The sequence below is a fragment of the Pyxicephalus adspersus genome, chromosome 4, assembly GCF_032062135.1.
Source record: "Pyxicephalus adspersus chromosome 4, UCB_Pads_2.0, whole genome shotgun sequence".
In the NCBI taxonomy this organism is placed as follows: domain Eukaryota; kingdom Metazoa; phylum Chordata; class Amphibia; order Anura; family Pyxicephalidae; genus Pyxicephalus; species Pyxicephalus adspersus.
Genome location: NC_092861.1, coordinates 148,656,989 through 148,678,841, shown reverse-complemented (window position 1 = coordinate 148,678,841; position 21,853 = coordinate 148,656,989). Strand labels below are relative to the sequence as shown.

Sequence of the window (21,853 nt, the reverse complement as noted above, 5' to 3'; positions counted from 1 at the left end):
CAAACCAAGAAAGAGCAGTGTTACTGATACCAATGGAACACATGATTTGTATTAGAAGGGGATGATCAACAGTGTCAAACCCAGAGGAAAGATCCAGGAGATCCTGGATAATCAGGTTTTCATTTTCTGGATGCATAGCTCTAGATTTAGCCCCCTACAGCACTTGTTTGCCTTTGGAGGAGGCACAGTTGAGCATTTAGCCTTGTTCAGGCCAGTCTACTATATGATGTTCTATCTTCATATTCAGCCTTCTGCAGAATAGTTGCAGAGCTACACAATGCTAGCTCCATGTTTCCATTGGCAATGGATTATGGGAAGGAATGTGGAGGTGGAAACCAACATTATGATGTTAGCAATGAAAACATTGGAGACAAGTGAAGATGTTTGCAATCTAATATCCTCCACAGAGAATATTGACTTTACACCTTTGAAGTCTCTCTTAGCACAGGGATGCGACTCAATACAATATATACCATGTCTGTGTAAATGTGTGTAATGCACCAGATGCGGTCATTGATCATATAGAGTCAAAGTCTGCCTGCCATCAATATACCTGAATTATTTATCAAAGGTAGTTTCCTGCTGTCACCGCTGCCTGCAATGTGCAAGTAGAAAGTAGAATTGGAAATAAAGCTATATTGCACCCTATCATTTGCAGGAGATAATGGGGTCAGGAGCGATGATAATAATAACTCCAGATGCTTTTAGTTGAATGAGGAATCCAATATACAGTGTGTATTTGCAGCAGGCAGGCAAAGTGGTAAAATTACATGAAAAAAAAAAACATTCCCTAGCAGAAGGGTAAGCTCGGATTATCTTGATGATTTATGGTGTTTTGAAAGAGTCCGACCACTTGGTGCCCAATCTGCCTCTCAGAGCCCACATGCAGCCTTGTAGAACTTGTACAATTTTTGGACTCCATCCGTCCATAGTGAAATTTTGATTTGTAAAGGGTAATTATCAGTGATCTCCAGTCTTTTATTGTATTTCACAGAATATCTTCATTTTCCAAACAAATCTATAGGATCTCTGACCATTATTGGCTCATTTACCCTTAATTCTCTGTCGGCAGTCTCTCACAGTCCCCTCCAGCATTACATATACAGAACAATATGCGTAAGCCTTTGGTTATAATAATGGGTGCAGCTGAGCCCCACTATACTTTGCAAATTGAGAAGCACAGGTCTAACTAACCAAGGTCATTACCAGAATAATGGTCATAGTGGTCCCAATCACTACAGACATTATTATGGAGGTGACCTTTCCTTGGTGCCTATACCAGGCTTCATTGTTCTAAGAAGGTTTTCCACAAGATGTTAGAGCAGTGTTATCCAACCAGCTCATATATTCACATTGTGATGATGAAGTGTCCACTAACCATTGCTTTCCATAATGTAAAAGAAGCCAGGAATTGACTCTTTCTGCTCATAAAGTACAAAAAAATTTAAATTAAAAAATGAAAAATGACTCTTGGTCAACAAAAGCCTAATTTGTATCCTTTCAGTGCCATTCAGTTCTGTAAACATCATGAACAGGATGGCAATATTTTTGTTCTCCGTCAGAAGTTATTATGAAGTATTTTAGGCTCTGTTCAACTGTGTGAAGCTTAATGAACACAGTCTATTAAATCTAATGCAGACATCAGCTGTAAGTAGGTTACAACCTGATTGTTTGCAACATTCCAAATACTTTTACCAGCGATGTAATTCACAGATAATTGGCCTTGCCATCTAATTTATGAATATGGGCTCCCTTGCTTTATTTTATTACCTGGGAGCAATTTGCACAATTAAATCATGTAATACGGTAAATGGGAGCTGTTTGTCTCCCTTTCATACTGCGCTGATGGCTGGAAGCAAAGGCCAATACTTTGGAGCGGGTAAATGCAACAATGCATTATGGAATACGGAGTGGACATAAAGCAGTATAACTGTGTAAATTAGAGAGGAGTACCTTAAAGAAAAGCTTTTATATTTTGGTAATTATACTTAGAGACTTCTGTAAAGTCCACAAAAAAAGACATGTAATGTGTATATTTCTAGGAAAGCCATTTAGAATTTAAATATTCTAAAAATGACTTTTTCATTGCAGTGTGCAGGTTGGTATAGGTTTTTAGACTCCCTGTCCTGAAAAATAATATTTGTAGAACGTAGCAATATTAATCTGTACAGAAAGCTGCAGAAACTCCTTTCAGCATAAAGCAAATGCAATATTTGCAGGTATCCTGGGAATTTTTCTAGAAGAAGCTGGATGTGCAGCACTCCTATAAAGACACATGGGGTCGATCATGTGGTTAGGGCACTTTCCATGCAAAAAATCTAATACAATGGTGTTTCTCAGTATCTACAAAACATAAGGCGTTAAAAAGCATGACGTCTGCTTCAATTCTTGTTTTATACTATTTCCTAATAAAGTGCAATAAAGGTCATCACGAGGGTCTCGGTACACGAAAGTGGTTGAATAGACTACAAAGCCACTAGAGACAATCATGGTACAAAGAGGTTTGCTGGATTATAATAATGAGCTTTGAACATAATATGAACAGTATAAAAAAATATTAAAATTGTTGTAAAGTCCTCATAGACTGAACCCTCACAGTGCCTACATTGCTCCATTTGGCCATAAGAAGAAAATGTACTCAATATATTCAGGTATGGAGGAACACGTGATTCCTCCTTCTGCTCAAATAACAGTGTTGCTGCTTTGTGATCAGTCCACCACTGGCATGTGGGAGTAGGGATGAGTGAGTGGGAATAAAAAGTTTGATCTCATGGCGAATCGGGCCTTTCTCGCTTACTGAAAATGTAAGCAAGAACAGCTTTCTGATTCGCGGAGAGGTCGAGATCGAGCATCATGCAGCCCTGGAAATCCTCTGCTATCCCCGGGAACTAGAGGTCAATTAACCTCTAGTGCCCCGGGGATCGCACACTCTTATCAATAAATGCAGCCACAGCTGCCCAGCACAGGAGAACCTCCTGGCATTGTAATATAAGTATCTCTTACAAATGATACATTTGTATCTGTAACATGTGTATCATTTGTAAGAGATACTTATATTACAATGTCAGGAGGTTCTCTTTTGCTGGGCATCCTCTCAATGATTGCAGCTATGGGTGCATTCGTTGAGAAGAGTGTGCGATCCCCGGGGCACTAGAGGTTAATTAACCTCTAATGCCCCGGGGATCGTAGTGGAACTGCAGAGTTTATCTGCAGTTCAGTTCCCACGGTCACGTGGGAACTTTGCGGTCACAGATGTGACTGCAGGCCATCCCCGGAGCACTAGAGGTAATTAACCTCTAGTGCCTCGGGGATCGCACACTGAGCTCATAATGGAGAAGAGTGTTTGATCCCCGGGGCTCTAGAGGTTAATAAACCTCTAGTGCCCCAGGGATCGCAGTGGAACTGCAGAGTTCATCCCTGTCACAGCTGTGACTGCAGGTGATCCCCGGGGCACTAGAGAATATTTAACCTCTAGTGCCCCGGAGATCGCAAAGAGGGAGATTCCCAGGGCTGAATGCAGCTCTGGGAATCATCATGTTTTAATTTCCTCTTCTGATGGTTTTGCTAAATTGGTTAGCAGAATCATTGAAAGTTCAAGGAAATTTTCGCGAGAATGCCTGAGGCATTCTCACTTATCCCTAGTTGGCAGATGAGTAGGTTTACAATTAGTTAAGTCAGGGTAAAAGTAATGCAAAGGTAAGAACTATTTAGGCAAGAATGAGCAGAAAATACAAGATGAAAATTAGATCTTCCTACTAAATGTTCCCGGTTAGAAATGTATCTTTCAAAGGTTAAAGTTGGGTTTAGACTCTACAGTAGTGTCCTGAAGATGTTTGTGTATGAGTTAAGTAACATTGGGCAGAACAGAAGCTAAAGTTGGGCGTTGGCCGAACCAACATTTACCAAGCCAATTGGCAAGTGGCCTTAATCCAAAAGTAACTTTTTTTGTCTTTCAACCTTTGAATCTTGCAATTGAGCAGCAAATTTCTAATTTTGTAAGGTAAAGAAGAAAAGGAGAGGAACCTGAGATGATGTACCTACTGTGTTTTTTATAATAGTTTGAAATTCCAGCTGTGCTCACCCACCATCCCATACAACCTTACGGGCCCTATGGCCAACCAATGTTGGTTCACCATTTTGCTATATCTTGGAATCTCTGAAAGCAGCAGTCCTAACAATCTCACAAATATCACATCCTGCTAGGTTTATCGTAATATTTGTGCAATTTGTGCAATCAGCAATTGAGATAAAGACATCTACCCTTTCCTTCCATATTACTGTAATCAGACGCCATACTTGTAAAAGTCCAAAAAAATAATGGGGCCAGAACATCCATTGTAGATATCAAACCTAATGAGATATATGTTTTGGAACCCCATTAAACCAATAACATAAAAGGTTTGTAGCAGTTCCACTCATTAATGCTGAACATTCTTGACAATTTGTGGTAACAACTTTTGATATAACTGGCTTTACTCCCTATACTCCACAGGAAATGCTCTGAATAGCGAGTATTTTGATTTATGTGATCTAAGATACTTGGTAATTGGACGTTGTCTGCTCACAAATGAATATAAAAGGTCTGCTTGGTAAAAGACTCAGAATTGCTTTTTTGACATTTATCAGAATCCATGTCTGTCAGTATGCTGACTACAGAAATAAAGATCACTGAGGACATTTATCTTCTTTATCATTATAAGAATAAAAAAAGATTCTTTTGCATTTACCACTTCTAGTTGTCCCCTGTCATGTGTTGCGGTTCCATCCTCCACCTAGGTCACCCAACGTGTCTATGGATGGATGGAGCCATAGTGCACGTCATGTTAAGGTTGAATTGATTGTTGAAGAGTATGAAGGAGACTTCATCCTTGGAAGGTTGGAGAAGTGACTATAATACCATTTCTACTATCATTAGATTTTTTTAAAAGACTGACAGGGTCTCCTATAATGAAGCAGCTATTTATGACAGCTACCTTCTTCTCCCTTTCCAACACGATGGGGTCAGGCACATCTGTATATTGCTAAATGACATTTCTTTTAATACTGCAGTGTAACAAGTGCAATGATGTGCCATGGTAACAAAAAGCTTGAAGATATCTCAAAGGCTGATTTGAGAGACAGAACAGAATGGTCCTTTGTTCCATCTTACTGAATAAATACTTTGGAGCCTTACTCTTTATTCTATAAAAGAAGTTGGCAGCTCTGCAGATACATACTCTCCGTAAGGTCTCCCTTGGGCGGCCGGGCGTGCTGCATAGTAATGGTTTTTGAATTCATCCATCCATACCTCCGCTGTACGTTTGGTGTTCCTGAGGGGTGACAGAAAAGCAGAGTTATCAGAAACATTTGCCTGCTGTGTCATTGTTATCGTCGCATAGACAGCACTGAAACTGTTTAGCAGTCGGAATATTTTACCAGTTCTTTGCAATCCAAATATACCCATTGCTGATGTAGATAAAACATAACTTTACTTGCAGATGATGTTTTTGCTTTGGGTGACCTGGAAAGGGTTCAGTTCCCTGATAATTAGGGGGAATTTACTCATGCAGGACTATGATACAACTTCAGATAACATTATTGTTAACTAAAATATGACCTGGCAGTTGTTTAAAAAAAATAATTTAGGCTGCAATTTACCCACTCTCTACCAATGCCATCCTTCCTGCTGTAGAACTTTTTTGCCCAAAGATGTTTTTAGTCTTTCAGATTGAATAGTGCACAACCTGGAGGTCATACAGTGAGTGCAATGAGTCCTCTTATTCTTGAGGTCATTGAGAAAAATGCCAACTATGGTGGTGGCTAATGTAGTGCTCCTAGTAATCCATGGAAAGAATGTTTCCCTTACAGGCAGCCAACATGGCCACTGGTGCCAATGTAATGTACCCCAAAAAACAACAGGATAGCTTTTATTGGTTGCAAGCTGAGAGGAGTTGGAACCACACAGGCACCATTGGACAAGAGATCAATCCAGCACTGCTCACTGCTTACAGAACCCTTGGAAACCTTTGGAAGAACCATCAGGTTCCATAGATCCCTGGTATAGAAAAGCTGCTCTCTCTGATCATATGGAGTCAACTTGCCTGCTATGATACAAGATTGGTGGTTTAGGACATTGATTAAGTACACAATAGCACTTGAAGTCATACGCTAATCTTTGCAGCACGTTGGGGTTTACACTTTTCCAGTCATTGTCACTTATTGTGTTACCCTCGTTTCCCTACATATAGCATTGCAGTGTCCAATGAAGTTCAGCAGCCACCACAGTTTGACTGTCCTACCCAGTGCACTTCATAATAGACCAGGTTACCCCGGACCATTCTTCTTCTGTACTACCAAAATTTCATATGAGGACACGAGATAATGGCCCTGATTTATTAAAGCTCTCCAAGACTGGAGAGAATACACTTTCACCAGTGAACCTGGGTGATCCAACAAACCTGGGATGGATCTGATCCAGGATTCAAGGCATTTGCTAACAAATATCAAATAACATTGAATAAATCCATTCCAGGTTTGCTGTATCACACAGCTTCATTGATGAAAGTGTATTCTCTCCAGCCTTGGAGAGCTTTAATAAATCAGGCCCAATAGGTGTGACTGTTACTCAGCTCTGCAAGGAAAGAGCACTGGAAAAAGAAGCCAATTTCTGCTCAGAAATAGTACATTAAGTCATTTACTAGTAAAAATGCATTAAAATCATACCATGTGGCAGTACAGGACTAAAGATAGAGAGAAAAAAAGTGTGAGACTTCAATTAGACTTTAAGACAAAGTGTAATATTTCTGAAGAAATATTGACACTGTGCGGCATATGTTAGGCGGTGGAGCCTCCCCGACACATGCAGGAAAACTTTGCATGAGATCTGGAAGTTGGAATGTAAATGAGCGTCTCTTCATTAGACATGCACCTGATGTTCACTCTCTCAGAAATTAATTATGGCGGAATGCGGGAAGATGGCAGAACACTTGCTCTGGTGTGTCACACACAACACCTGCCAGGCTCTCTTTGCATTATTAATATCTTCACCCATTGCTGCTAACCTTTGCAGGTGGGCCGGAGAGCAGAGCCATGGCTGGTGAATGGGCTTCCAAAAAAAAAAAGTTGACCAACATAGTTATTTTTAGCGAAGTTATTGTCTTTGTATGTTTTTAATGTTCAATGGGTGTGCATGCTGAGTTGCCTTAAGCACAGACAGACATAAAAGGCACAATTTAATGTGGCTTCGTAATATTTAATATATGATCGGGACTTATGTAATGGAATGCCCCAGATTTCTTGAGCCTGATTTATTAAAGCTCTCCAAGGCTGGAGAGGATACACTTTCATCAGTGAAGCTGGGTGGTGCAGCAAACCTGGAATGGATCTGGTCCAGGATTCAAAACATTTGCTAACAAAAAGCAAATTACTTTGATGAAATCCATTCCAAGTTTGCGGATCACCCAGCTTCACTGGTGAAAGTGTATTCTCTCCAGCCTTGGAGAGCTTTCATAAATCAGGCCCCTTGTCTCAGGGGGTGTAAGTATGGCATGTGGGTGGATGCCAGCTTTGGATATCCATTGCTTGTTTAGCACAACAGGGACATTTTATAGGCCAACTGTATCCAATGCTGATATTTGGGTGAGCTCCTAAGTGTTGCATGTGTATTTGGTACCTTCTGGCATAACATGCCAAGATGATGTTTTTGCTTTGCGTCAATCCTTTGGTATTCAGAACCCAATATCCGACAGATTATGTTCAGCATGGCAATGAGGCTGCGGTGAGGTTACTGCTTCCTCATGCCAGGGAACCAATGCCTTGGGGGAGACGCTACAAGTAACTTCTACCCCCTTGACAGCCCCTTACAGAACATTGAGGGGTTGAGTGAACCACACCAGTCAGTTCTTCAATTGGGTGAATGACCGAGCACTACTGCACAGGATCGCAGAGGCAGGTCTAAACAAATCTGCCAAAAATCTACTGCACTCCTAATTTCTTACTGTGAGCCAACACGGTTCATTTTGCTGCAGAAATGGGTTTGCACATTTCTTGAGCACTGGTCATAGCTGACAACTCTGCTTAGCATTTCAGTGCAGCAGAGGCAGAGTTGTCAGATCACTACTGAAATATGGCAGATCAATGAGTATATTTCTGTACTTGCAGCATTCTTCAAAGGATGAAGCATGGAGAAGCGCGCATGGATTGCAGAGGTGCACCGCATACCATTCTGTTATTTTTATCCAGACCTACACTTTAAGTCGCAGGCAGCTACAATGAAATCTTAGCATTGAGTGCCATTGATCTTTAGGTATGTTATGTTATTCTATTATTATTTCTGCTGTTGCCTGTTTTTTTCCCTAGCTGAGAGAAGAGACTGTAAATAAAGACAACGGCATTTGCATGAGGAGACAGATATGAAGTGATACGATGTATTTAACCCCTGTCAAGTGGCCTTATGAAAACGTATTGATTTTAATCTTGTAAGGCGAGATAAGAGCAGAAGAGATTGTTTTCTAGATGCTGTTACTTCTTAATTAACAATGTCACAGTGTGTGAAAAATCAATTTCAGAGCTGATTCGACACAGCGATATGCCGCACGCCTGCAAAGGCAAATAATACACAGCTGCGTCCCCGGTGCTCCGCTCATTACCGGCAGAGGTAATAGTCTACCTACTTGATGTACGTGTTGGCGTTGCCCTCAGGGAACACATAGGGATGCTTCTTTCGGAACACGTGACCCACCCGACTACACGGGATGATCTCCAGGCTTCCCCCGCACATCCACACACGAAATGAGATCTCTGCATAAAAAACATGAAGAATATATTCTAGTTAAGCCTGTTAAAGGAGAACAATCACCAGAATGATGTTATCATGTTAGGTGTATACATTCTATACATTCTGTGATTCTATATTCACAACAATTATTCATTATTGCACAAATCACAATATTCTATTATTCTTGATTGGATGTCACTACCTTGACTTATGTAGCCCAGAGACTTGCTCCATTTTTACCTTGCTGCAACAGCCCTCTCCCCCTTTAAAACGCCCTCTCAAATACAGACAGAAAATCCGTTAGGGGTAAAACATTTTTATTTTATCAAAACATTTTATTAACCAAAATAAAACTATGGTAAATAACCAAATTTATACTATATATATATATATATATATATATATATATATATATATATATATATACCATTTTAACAAAACCCTTACACTGGGTTCATCAGGTTGGAGGTATTGCTCCCAGCCGCTGTACACCAATTTGAGACTGAATATCAGTGGGAATTTTGCGGTCACAGGTGTCACTGCAGGCGATCGCCGGGCACTAGAGGTTGAATTGGGACAAGTTCTAACCATGAACACATTCTACTAGTACAGTGCAGCAACAGGAATCAGGATCGCTGTTTCAGACCTGTAGTATGTGTTACTGGATAGAGTTTCTCTATCCAAGAACACAAGACTTCCTGTGTTCTTGGGTGGAGAAACTCTATCCAAGAAAACATAAAACTAGTAAAGGCCTGCAAGTGCAATCTGATTGCTCTTGCAGCCCTTAATAGTTCCTAAAAATAACCCAGATTTTCCCACAATTGACTTCAATAGTGTTCGAAATCGGCATTCGATCACCCAAAACCAATCAAATAGTGTGATATTCGACCAACACTACTCCTGACATAAACACTTAACAGGCTCCCATAAAATAAATGGGTTCACCCAACCAGAACCCCAAAACACTACCCTCAAAACCTCAAACCGCCAACCCAAAATCACAAACCCAATTCTTTTACAACCTATTGGGAGGGCGGGTAACTTTCTTCCTAACTGTTCTGACCCTCTATTTCTTGTTTCCTTACTTTCCCCTCTCTTCACTCCATCCCCCTATTCTCTACCACCAGGCACCTTTTTTACCGCCCCAGCCCCCCCAGAATACTCCCTCCTTTTATTTTAACTTTTCCTTTTCCACTCCCCCTGTGCATATAGTCATGCAGGTCTTCTGCCTACATTCCATCATGTTCCATTATTATGCAGGATTTATTTGTTCAGGCATAATCCAGGGTCACCAAATATCCCTAGACAGAGATAACAGGGGATACACATCTATGTAAATCCTGGTGCCTGTGCAGTTCTTGGCAGATTTAAATAAAAGAGGTACTTATACACCAACAAGTTGTGGGGCTTCCTTAAATCATTTTTTTTACCAGCAAATGAAATTTCCCCTCAGAATATTTTTATTGTACCCAATACATTCTTTAATATGGCTGCTCCATGGAATACGGACATTTGGACACAGTCTCACTAACACTTATCTTTACATGATATTAGTCTAGCTATTTAGTTACTTGATACCTTACTATCAAGACATTCAAAATCTTAACACTAATACCTGACTACTTACATCCATTGAAGAAGCAAGTGTTGAGAAACGTGTTGGGATTTTAGGACTGAATTGAACCTGTGGATCAAGGTGAACTCATGTGATCATCTGTTTATGGACCTTTACTTGAATGAATATACATAAATACCTATTGCAATACTTGTTCCTTATTGAATATGAGACACAATAAAACTGTTACTTTTTTCATGTTTTGAAGTATATGGTTAAAAGCAATAAGACCCCTTTTCTAATCTTTTTTCACATTTAAAAATGCCTGATCCAGACCCAGGGCTTCTTAGAGGGGAAGTTTAGTGATATGACTATGGACTTGGTAACATAATGAGTAGTATAAATAAATGGCTGTCTGTGGTTACTTAGCATACTGAATATTTGTCCATAAATGTATATGGTGTACATGGTCCAATCACTCAAATCTCATATCAGCTTTAACATGCTTAAGTGGTAATATTATCAAGTGGTCCCTCTATGATTGTCCTTGGTTAGACATTTCCTGTTACAGGGTGAAAACACTCTGAAAATTATACAAGCAGCCATATCGATGTGCATTGAACAGGGGCAGGTTACCATCACAATTAGATTTTCCTGGATAGTATCCAGTGGTGCTGAGTTAAGGTATGGGCAGAGGTAGCGTGGGGGATGTACAGGCTCCTTGGTTATGGTTGGAACATTCCTTGACATGAATAGATTACCTTGATATTACGCAGAAATATATTCCATTTGCCAACAAACATCCATTGGAACCCGGGGATCTGGCAGTCTATGCTTCCTCACCTTGGAAATTAGTCACCCCTCATCATATTTGAGTTACCCACCCTGCAACTTTATGCCTTAACTAAGGCACTAACATATTGGAAATATGCTGTACCTCATGTCTAAAAAACCATCCCCTGAAGAAGCTAAATGGTGAAACGCTGTGGGAGAACTTGACTAACCATGCTGACTTAATATACCTTTCTGGATACTGTATTTCCAATTTATCCTAAACTATACTCAAACAGTGGATATTTGTATCGAATGCATATGGCTTATATGTCCTACAATAAATCAACATATATTTACATTGCCAAAAAAATATTTTCTTGTTGCAAATGTTGTTGCACAAGATGCACAAGAAAATCACAATGTAATGAGGGTGGTTTTCTGTAATCATGCACGGGGTTGGTATTTATTTGGTGGAATAGGTCCTGGATGAATGTTTGGGCAGTTTAGAAAATGTTGGCTTTAGGAGAACTCCTTGGGATCATTGACCAGTGTGCAATAGGAGAAGGGTAAGCCTTCGATTCATTAAAGAGTGGCATTTCCCAGAGGTGAAAGTGGCTGCTGAAGGTCTGGGGTCAGTTAGACCCCAAGGCTATGGACCCAGTGTCAGGTGTGTCCTGGTCAAGAATGTAGTAAAGAAGGCTGTTGAACATCTATGGTAATTTACAGGGTTGAGGGCCTAAGAGTGATCCTGAAGACCATGCAATAACGTCTGTGTTGAACCTGAAAGAAAGGCTTAGCTCAGAAATGGGCAGAGGACATAAACCAACTTCAGCCAGAGAAAGATGCCAAGCTTGATTGACTAAACACAGCTAAAGAAGGAAAATGACCAAAGATTGATAAAGGATGAGGATAACCCAAGGTGAAAGTCTAGCACACAAGCAGAGTGCATTATTGTGTGTTCATTTTCTAAGGACCGTGCAGAATTGTTTGCGTTGGACATGTGTTTGGCCAAGTTTTTATTATTTTTGTTTTTTTTAACACTAAGGCTCAGTTCAGACCCATGGCAGGAACAAGTGTTCCCATGCAGCTCCAAGCGGTTGGCACCTTGCTGTCTCCAGTTTCCAACACTGTACTCAGCGTTGCCCCTATTCATTTTCTATTGGGCTGCCCCAGGTGAGACTAACTGAAATCTGTTTTGGTAACCTTTCTATGCCCTGATCCCCGTTGTCTATTGACAAGTCCCTATGCATGACTTCATTCCCAATGTCACAGCATCATGGAATGGTTGAGGGCGATCCATCATGCTGCACCATTCAGAATGCCTAATTGAGAAGAATACAACACATAACATTTTTATATTACATTTCAATATATTATTACAGGAGAAAATTAATTTTTTGATCAAAGTTCCACTTTATGCCCAGGGTCTACCATTTCTCTTTGCCTCCTTGTAGCATGGTGTCTGCTGGCGGCAGACAGGTCCTCTTTACCAGAGTTATTTGAGGTCTTTGTCAAAAGGCGGTTTAGTCGCTCCTTGAGCTCAGACGTGTCTTGTTCGACTTAGGCGAGCCAGAAGAATATCAGATCCCCGTGTACCGAGGATTAAGACGGTTGTGTAACACGCAGCAATCCCAATCGCAGCTAACGGAAAGTCACCAAGGCGGCGTCCCCTCCTGACTGCAATAACACCTTATCTACAGACACAGAATGATTCCTCCCCTTCCTCCGCTGATACATTGTATCAAAGAACCAAATTCCTTTGAAGTCAGGAGGAGAAAATCTTCTATTAATGAAAACATGTTTCTGTAAGCTTGTGGAATACAGAACATCAGCTGCTGTATAATACAAGTCTGTAATAAGAAGCCAGATAAAAGGCCAGATAGTGAATACTGTTCCTTTTTTTTATATTATCCTGATGTGACATGACCGCTAATATACTAGTTTATAATATTGGAAATTGTCTGATGATATTCTGCTTGTAAATGGATGATAAACCTGGGGACACTGGTGGAGTTTTTGGGGCAGGTTCAGGCTCACCTTGCTGCTCCAGAATCCTCAGACAAATTTTAATTTCTATGTTCTCTCTATGTTGGTGTGGGTTTCCTCTCAGATCCCAAAAACATACTGGTAGGTTAGTTGGCTTTCCCCCAAAACTTGCCTTAGTCTATGGTGTAAGAATTAGATTGTTAGCTTCTGGGGGCATTTAGTGACATGAACTTTACATGACAAAACCCTACATTGGTCCTGGTACAATCTGCACTAACTGATTGGATAGTGTTAATGGCAGTCAAAATGATGTGCAATTTAGCACACTTTAAGGCTTAACATAAAAAAATTACCTTGCAGCGGGCTTCCCATAGCACTCCAACATGAAATGTTAAATTTTGTCTGGAGGAATGGAAATAGGACTTTTATTTTCCGTATTTCCTGCATCTGTGCAGCTGATGTGGTTTCAGGCTTGAAGTCATCTCTTGGAATACAGGACAGGTAGTCTTGGGTTGATAGTGAGGATGCAATGGGTCTGCACACAACCCAAAGTGATGGACAACTGCCAGGGGAGCAGGAGAAGATAAGGGGAGGTAATTCCCTTTTACTTGTCCCATAGATAAAAAGGGGCATTTAACGTGGAAGTAAACCCAAAAATGATAAAAGTGTGACCAGACAGGTCCTTTTTATGCAGGGACAAGCGATAGGGTATCCCGGCTTTCTAGGTAAGAAAGCTTATTGCAGAAGGAACATGGCCTGACCTTAAAGTCCTGACTGATCTCAAATTTTGAAAGGGAACTCCATTACAGGTAGTTCCATTACAAATATTTTTTTTTTTACTTGTAGTTTAACCTTGGATGAAGAGGCAAAAGGTAAATTCTGAGCCAGGTTCTTAATATGGTCTGCGAACTTTAGGGAAATTTACCGTGGGGCAGAAAGTGACAAAACGTCACCAAAACAAAAATGGAGGAGAATCTTTCCAAGGAGATACTTCTTGTTAAACTGTCTTAAGAATGATTCCTCATACCTTAAAAACTTAAAGCCAGTGGATGGAATCCAGGGTGTAAATATAAATTTCCCTTCTAATTTTTGGGAGGGGGTTGTAAGAAAATAAAGGATAAATAGACTGAGCTTTTAAATGCATGGTCTGATAAATCAGTGGGCACCATAGGCGTCTGTGTACACCTCCCTGCCATCTTTCCATTTTCCATCATCCATAAACACGAATGACAGGCCAAGCAACGAAAGCTGGCCAAGCAACGAAAGCATACATCCCAAAATCCACTATCTGGAGCTTTGCACCTTTCAGCAATTTTGTTTTACCTGGTCCCCTTATAAAATATAAAATAAACAGACTTATCTCCTCCGAATGGAACAAAGCAAACCAAACCCAGAAACTTGGAATGCTTTAACAAATGCAATAGTGTAGGAGGAATGGAGAGGTTTCTCTCATCTGACGCCGACTTCTGCAAAGAAAAATGAAAAACAAAGGTGGAAAAAAAAGCACACTCTTCCCGCCAGAGGCCTGAAATTCAATCAGAATATTGACTGTGCGAGGGCCCGGCTCCAGATAACACATACATAATAGCTTTCTGCATCCCATAGGAGGACACATTCACTTGATGAGTCAATAAATTCTGCAAGAAAAAAAAAAATGCGGGAGGTAAAAACTGATTAGGAGGGCTGAGATTTTCATATATTCTGCTGTTCCATAAACCAATTTGTCACTCTCAATATGTCTGCTGCCTGTGACGAGGACAGTGGCCTATTTTCATTAGTCAGACGGCGAGCGTCATTCAGTGAGATGTGTAAATATCTGCAACTACAAGACATGTTTTATTTACAAAGATCTACATAAAAAACGTTCAACCTATCACCCATAGGAGATATATGGCCCTGTTGGCTACTAGTGACAGATACCCAGGGAGAATGAAAGTCTTAAGGAAATCCATGGCTTTCCATTATTAGAAAAGTAAAGCCAAGTGTATCTATATCTTAAAAGTAAGTTGTTACTTTATAATATTTTTCCATCTCTCATATTTTTTGTCCACAGATTGTTCCAAAAAAATTACAGAATTCTTCCTAAAGGTGACAATCTGGCCTTTCTGCATGCATTAACAGAGTTATCAGCCTATTCCAGATTTGCAGTTGCAAACCTCATTGTTTGCCGCTCCGAACTGGCCCTCACCTGCAGAATCTGACGCTTTGTTGTGTCGCTCAGTGCAGTAAAGGAGGAATTGTAACTGCAGCCAGAAGCAACTGGTCTCTTTTCAGGAATTGTGCTGCAATCTTCAGCAATCGCAGCCATGTGCACAATATGGTTCCCAATCACTCCATGGGGGCGGTTGGGAGCAGGGCTGAGCCTGCGATAGAACACGAGTCTTGGAGCCAAAAGTCTTGTATTGGTCTTTAGGCAGTCTTGCAGAGTTTCAGAGCTTGCACCTTTTTATGTTTCAGACAACATTCTGTGTGCCAGCTTATGTAGCAATGGTGATTATAGTAGTTCAACTCCCCTCCCAGCAGTGATTAAACAACTCAGCTTTCCATGCACCCCCTTATAGGTCACCTGCATGCTTATACTGGAGATGGAAAGCTGCTGGTTTGCAGACCTCAGCAGCAAAAAAGGTTTTTTTTCAGGACAACCTTTGCACAACTCTACCACCAACAACTGGACCTCCAAAAATTCCCCCCAATATTTAATATAATGAGGAATATAATATAATAGCGGGAGGAAATAATCCAAAACACCCAGCTTGGTAAGAATGTAGCCACCGCGTGGTTAGGCTTTTCATTATTTTATTAAACCCTCTCTTTGTCTGTATTTTCAAGCTCCATCATTATAAATGGTTTTGTTCATCTGATTCGACCTGTTGGGTAGAGAAATGGCAGCTCTCATGCTTCTAGCAATGTATTTGCGGTGATGTTACCGGCAGGCGGTGTCTTATAATGGAATGTGTCAGCGACTAAACTCTCGGCTTGTTCTGGCTCAGTCATGCAAGGCCTCTCATCCTGACAAGAGCCACTCTTCTGTTTTTCACTAATTCCATTTGTATTGTCACTTCTCTCAGACTGATATGGGAGCCTATTGAATTCTCAGCTCATCTCCATCTCATTATATCTCCGAGTGCTGCTAAAACGTCACATGGGCCGCTGAAGACGCCAAGAATTTCTATAGGAAGCTCAGAGGGTAAGAGATCGGTCCAGGATGTGGCAAATTATTGAAGCTGGAGGCAATTTTCATACCTTAAATTTGCAAATATTAAAATCTAGATGAGTTCTAGATGATTTCAATAATCCTTGGGGTTCCTTCAAAGCAGAGGTCGCCAACTGGTGGTTTTGGGGGTCCACGGCTCTGGCTGGTGCACCCTTGAGTGGGATCAGGAGAAGGACCCTGTTGAAGGGACGCATCACCCGGAGGTGTGGACCACACCTCCGTGCAGTTTCCAGGTTCAGGGAAGTGGGCGGACTGTGTCCCTCAACATAACCTGCTCACTCTTCTATCGTAGGCTTCGATCAGCGATGGGAGAGTGGGCAGGGATATGTCATAATGACGTCACTCACGGGAGGTTTCTCCCCCTTTTAGTGACACCCGGCTCCCCGTGCATGCTATGTCAGAAGCTGGTGATTTTATTGGTCCACGGAACTGAAAAGTTTGGTGACCACTGCTCCAGAGGTTGCTGGGGGTTCCTTGAGCATTTTGTGCCTCTCAGGTCAGTTTAAGTAATACCAAAGATCTTTTGTAGGTGACATTCTTCCCACTGGCCAGCAATGTAAGAGGAATTCTTCCCACTAACATCATATAGTGCATAGGCAATATTATTCAAAATAATATGCAATTCAAAAGAATCAAGGGTAAAACAACATATAATATATGTATTACCTATATTAGTCCAATAGAATACAACTCCCTCTTTAGGAAATGGCACAGAAATGCACCTTCACCACACCTCTTTAGGATCACACTTCTGCACTTACCAGACCTCGAGAACCGAAATATTACACTAATGTTTTAAAGTATTTTCAAATTGTAAATCTGCAGACTCTGGGAATCCTACACCGCCAACAAACTGGTATGGCACATGAAAGTTCCTTCAATCCTCTCCCAGCACCTTTCCCTGGAGTGAGTCACCTGACCTGATAATTCTTCCCACTGATCACCAAACTGTGCGGTGTGGATATAGTAATTATAGCCGGGGTTCTCTGAAGACCTGAAAGTTAATTCAAGGGTTCCCCATATTATAAAGGTTGAGAAACACTGCTCTTTATCCTCTTCTGTATGTATAATTGATGGGTACTGCAATGGCATAGCAGTCTGCAGGAGAAGCCATAGAATGCAGGAGATCAAGTATCTGGCACATCAAAAGTCATATATACCAGCAGTAATTGTAGCTCCCCAAGATACAGAAATGATGCATCTGCTGATGGAAATGTTGATAATAAAGAACTTTTTTTGCAGGGTACATGTCATATAATTCTATAAAGTACTTGTACTGGAGCCCTTCTACGAGCATTTGCTGATGATTCTGCACTGAACCTGAAAAATGATGCAGATAAGAACTCTCAGCATGAAGATATTGCTGGATACATGACTGAGCCCAACTATGTTTTTATTGGAAATACCAGGCATGTAGAGACAGGCAATTACATTATACCTATGTAGCTCAGCTATAGATAAGAATACATTAAACACACTTTACCTATAACATCGCCACCTAGTGGCAGAACTATTCATTACAGTACATGTTGGATTGGTTGTTGCATATATGTCTGTATAAATAGCATGCTAACATACTCCAGTGCCTGCCCTGACTTGCAGGTTTTCTCAAATTCCATACACGTGTTCTGCAGTGTCCTGAATATCCACTTTACCCATGAGACAAGGTAGAGTCTCCAAATTACAGACCCCACACACCCCTTGACAATAAGCTTGTTATGTGGTGCAGTTGATATTTAGTAAAGTTGTCAAATTATCATCAGCTGAAACATATTCCACTTCCTAATGATGATCTAATGCCTGCTGAAAAAAAATATTACCATGACCGACTTTTAGGTGTATTTTATCTGCATCAATACTCTTTTCTATGGCGGCAAGATTAGCACGCCACTTCCAGAATTCCCTAAGGAAATGTATTGATTAATGTGCACCAAAAATAAGAAGTCATTTGAATTGATTTAACTTTTTCATAAAGTCAACAGCATGATTTATGTATTTTCTATTCTTGTAAAAATTCCCGGGTACCTCTTGGTAAATAGCAATCTGTTTAATGAGCTTTCACGAGACAGGGAATGAATATTTAATATTTCATTTTTTACGAGAGCTTTGAATAACTTTATATTAGGTTTGCATATTTACAGTCTTCAGTCTATGATTACTCTTGTTAAACTGCAATTTACTCTGCAAAGTAGACCGGTGGTTACAGTTACTATGTGGCATCGTACCTAAAAGATTTTCTGTTTTCAAGGTGGAGGAAATTCTGAAATAACAATGTGGCTTTCCAATCACACTACACATACCAACATGGTGCTCGCTAGTGAGTAACGAAGGAGTTACTTAAATTCCCATTGGTTAGTGAACTGGTAAATGAGGAGTGGAGTTTTTTCTGATCTCTATTATGGACATGTTTATTCTGTCCTCAACCAATCCTATACCCAGACATTCTTGTGCCTTAACTTCCATAGCTGTGTATCTGCAAGGTGATAAATAAGGCACCACCGCACATGATTTAAAATTTTGCAGTGAGTTTTGGTGATAATGCTGCTCATTGGTTTCCTTGCTGGACGGAAAGCTGTACCTGAGAACCTGCAGTGCAAGAATCTCCCTGTCCTTGTTTGATTCTGTGCTGTCTCCACCTCTTCTTAAGCTTTTAGATCATTATGGTAAAAGCTATTAGTATACCAGTAATGGTTGGAGCAGTACAGAAAACACTGATAAAACCTTGCCCTTACCAAGATAGCCACCTATACACAAAGACACAATGCAGAACAAGGCATAGTAAGTCAGTAATGACTGGTATATAGTCGTTTACCTGCTTCGTTTGAACAACCTAAAGAGTTAAGGTCTTCTTCTCCCTAGATCAGTCAAGATAGCATGGTAAGTTCCATGTGTTAATCAGAACAGTTTGGTTAGTTTCCTGGTAAATCAGGACAGAGGGGTCAGTTCCCGGGGTCAACCAAGAGAGCATGGTCAGGTTACTGGGTCAATCAGGACAGGAGGGTGAGTTCCCTGGGATAATCGGGACAACAGGGTCTATTCTCGGGGTCAACCAAGACAGCAAGGAGAATTTATTAGGTCAGTAAAGACAGGAGGGTGAGTTCCCTGGGCTAATCAGCACAGGAGGGTTATTTCCCTGGGCCCATCAAAACAAGAGGATCAGTTCAGTGGGACAATCAGGACAGCAGGGTCAGATCCCTGGGTCAATTAGGGGAGCATGGTCCATTTACTGGGTCACTCAAAATGGAAGCCTCAGTTCCATGAATCAATCAGGTGGGCAGGGTCAATCAAGAAAGGAGAGTCAGTTCTCTGGGTTCATTAGGACAGTAAGGTCAGTTCCCTAAGCCAATTGGAAGGCAGGGTCAGTTCTGGGTTAATCAGCACAGTTCAGGTGCTCTTCTGGGTCAACTAGGACTGCAGGGTTAGTTCCCTAGGTCAACCAAGACACCAGAGTCCCAGGATCACTATATTCATGTTCTCTTACATGTCAAAACCTCTTGGTTTCTTTCTATTAAAATGTAATTGGTGAGGTGGTTTAATGGATAAAATTTTATCACTTGCTTACCAAAATTTTCTCCTCCCCAGATGTCCATAGCTGTGTCATATTTCCCTAAGTGGTTAAACCAGGATTTGTCGATCACAAACAGTCCACCGGCTATTACAGGAGTCCTGTATGTTGGAGACAAGAAGTGGCATCAGTCACCCATATTTGGAAGAATGAGAGCAAAGGTAAGGGATTCTTTAACCCACCAGGGATGGATCTGCCCAGTTCAAATTTGTTGTTTTTTTTTTTAGGTGTTTTAGGGTTTACTTTATGACTATTTTGGCATGCAATGACTTTTTCTGTAGGTCCTTTGAAGCTAAACTTTAGACAAACAATCAAACACATTGTTACATTACATCTATGGAACCTGTTTTACCTGCTAAAAGATGTGCTTTGTGTCCAGCCATTCCTTAAATTTACATATCTCAGCGAGGTTGTTGACCTCCCTGTTCCCGATTGCTGTCAAGCATAAGAGTTTAGTCACCTCCGCGCCACCTACCCTGTAATTGGTCAGTGACCGAGCAGCAGCAGTTTGATGAGGTCTCCTCTCTGTCAGCACATTGTAATGCAACAAGGTCTGATTGGTTTTTTATTTAAAAAACAACTGCAGTAACTGGTGCTTTTTTATATCTGAATAGAATTCCGTATTATGTAATTATGTATTCAAAATACCACAAAAAATCCCTGGTGCTGGTTATAATTGTTTTTGGGACTCACTTTATTGGAGCTGTAGGGTCGGATCTTTTAGCTTTTTGCTCCATAGAGAGTTGTTCCCATTTAAAGTGCAAACTCCAATCAAATCCTGAAAAAAAAAAAAATTAATTGTAAATTTTGTAATTCAAGTTATTAAATGTCAAGTGTGGAACAAACTATACATTGAATATATGGTTGTTAGAAGATACAAAACCATTAGATCAGCCTTCCTTGGCCTGTTTAACATGGAGGAACCCTTGAAATACCTTTTGGTTCTTCAGGGAACCCCTTTCTATAATCACTATATCTACAGCTCACAGGACATTTGTACAAAGCATCTGCAGATTGCACACTGGCTGCATTCTATTTTTTCATCCAGCAAAGTCTTCTCGGGTGCAACTGTAAGCATATGGAGCATGTGTTGCATAAACAAATTACCTTGTGCTTCAGTTTTACCTTTGTGCTCCAGAGATCCTCCCTTCTCCACTGACTCTTGGAGCTACAGTGATCCCATACTCCAAAGACTGCCAGTGCTTTAGTAATCCTAAATTGACTAATTTAGTTGAAGAACCCTGTGCTTTAATGACCACTTGTGCTCCAGTGATGTTCTGGTTAAATGATACAGTGACCCAAATCTTCATTACCAGTGGTTCTCCAGTCACCCCTTGTGCTTCACCAACTAATACTCCAATGACCCGTTGTGATCTAGTGACCCCTGGGCTTTAATAGCACTATGTGCTCCAATGACTTGTGTTTCACTGACCCTTTGTACTCCAATGACTCCTTGTGCTCTAGTAACCTCTGTGCTCCAATGACATTGTGCTCCAGTGACCCAATACTTTATTGAAACTGAGAAATGTATTCATATTGTTACAAAAAATTTTTGTAAAAACTCTGTTAGGAGACAATTATCTGGCCAACGATGCCATGGATTAGGCTGCCGTTGGTCAGCCTGCCCTGTTTATTCTCTTTGACATTGTAGCTTACAGCAGCTGAGGAAATCAGGCAAAAAGCTGTCGTCTGCTCTGCAGTCTGTGACATCCCCGGTTTCTCCTTGACTGTGAAAGGTCTCTCGGCATCCCCTGAGACTGTGCACAGCTGAAGGGGATTTGGAGTTTATGCTGAGACTAATGAGCAGAGTAGTTCCTGATTTCAGTCCCGCACTGTCATTGGCTGCTAGGACTTTAAAGCCTTTCTACTCACAGTCATTAGCTGCAGTGTTAGGCTAGACTGACCCTCTGATGGTGTGATATTTCCTCGGATGTACTGTTTCTGACCCTGTAATTGTACTCTGCCTGGACCGACCTTTGCCTGTGACCCCGACTCTACTTTGTC

General features: G+C 40.9%; 1 protein-coding gene across 1 annotated transcript in view; it reads right to left on the bottom strand.

Annotated features, from left to right (window-relative positions):
- Window positions 1-21,853, bottom strand: part of GALNT14 (polypeptide N-acetylgalactosaminyltransferase 14) — a 268,075-nt gene that overhangs the window by 23,549 nt on the left and 222,673 nt on the right. Inside the window, exons 8-11 of the mRNA XM_072410305.1 lie at window positions 20,543-20,627; window positions 19,847-19,950; window positions 8,652-8,778; window positions 5,217-5,309 (exon numbers count right to left, since the gene is read on the bottom strand). Of these exons, the coding sequence (XP_072266406.1) occupies window positions 5,217-5,309; window positions 8,652-8,778; window positions 19,847-19,950; window positions 20,543-20,627 (409 nt within the window). The remainder of the gene's footprint in view (window positions 1-5,216; window positions 5,310-8,651; window positions 8,779-19,846; window positions 19,951-20,542; window positions 20,628-21,853) is intronic.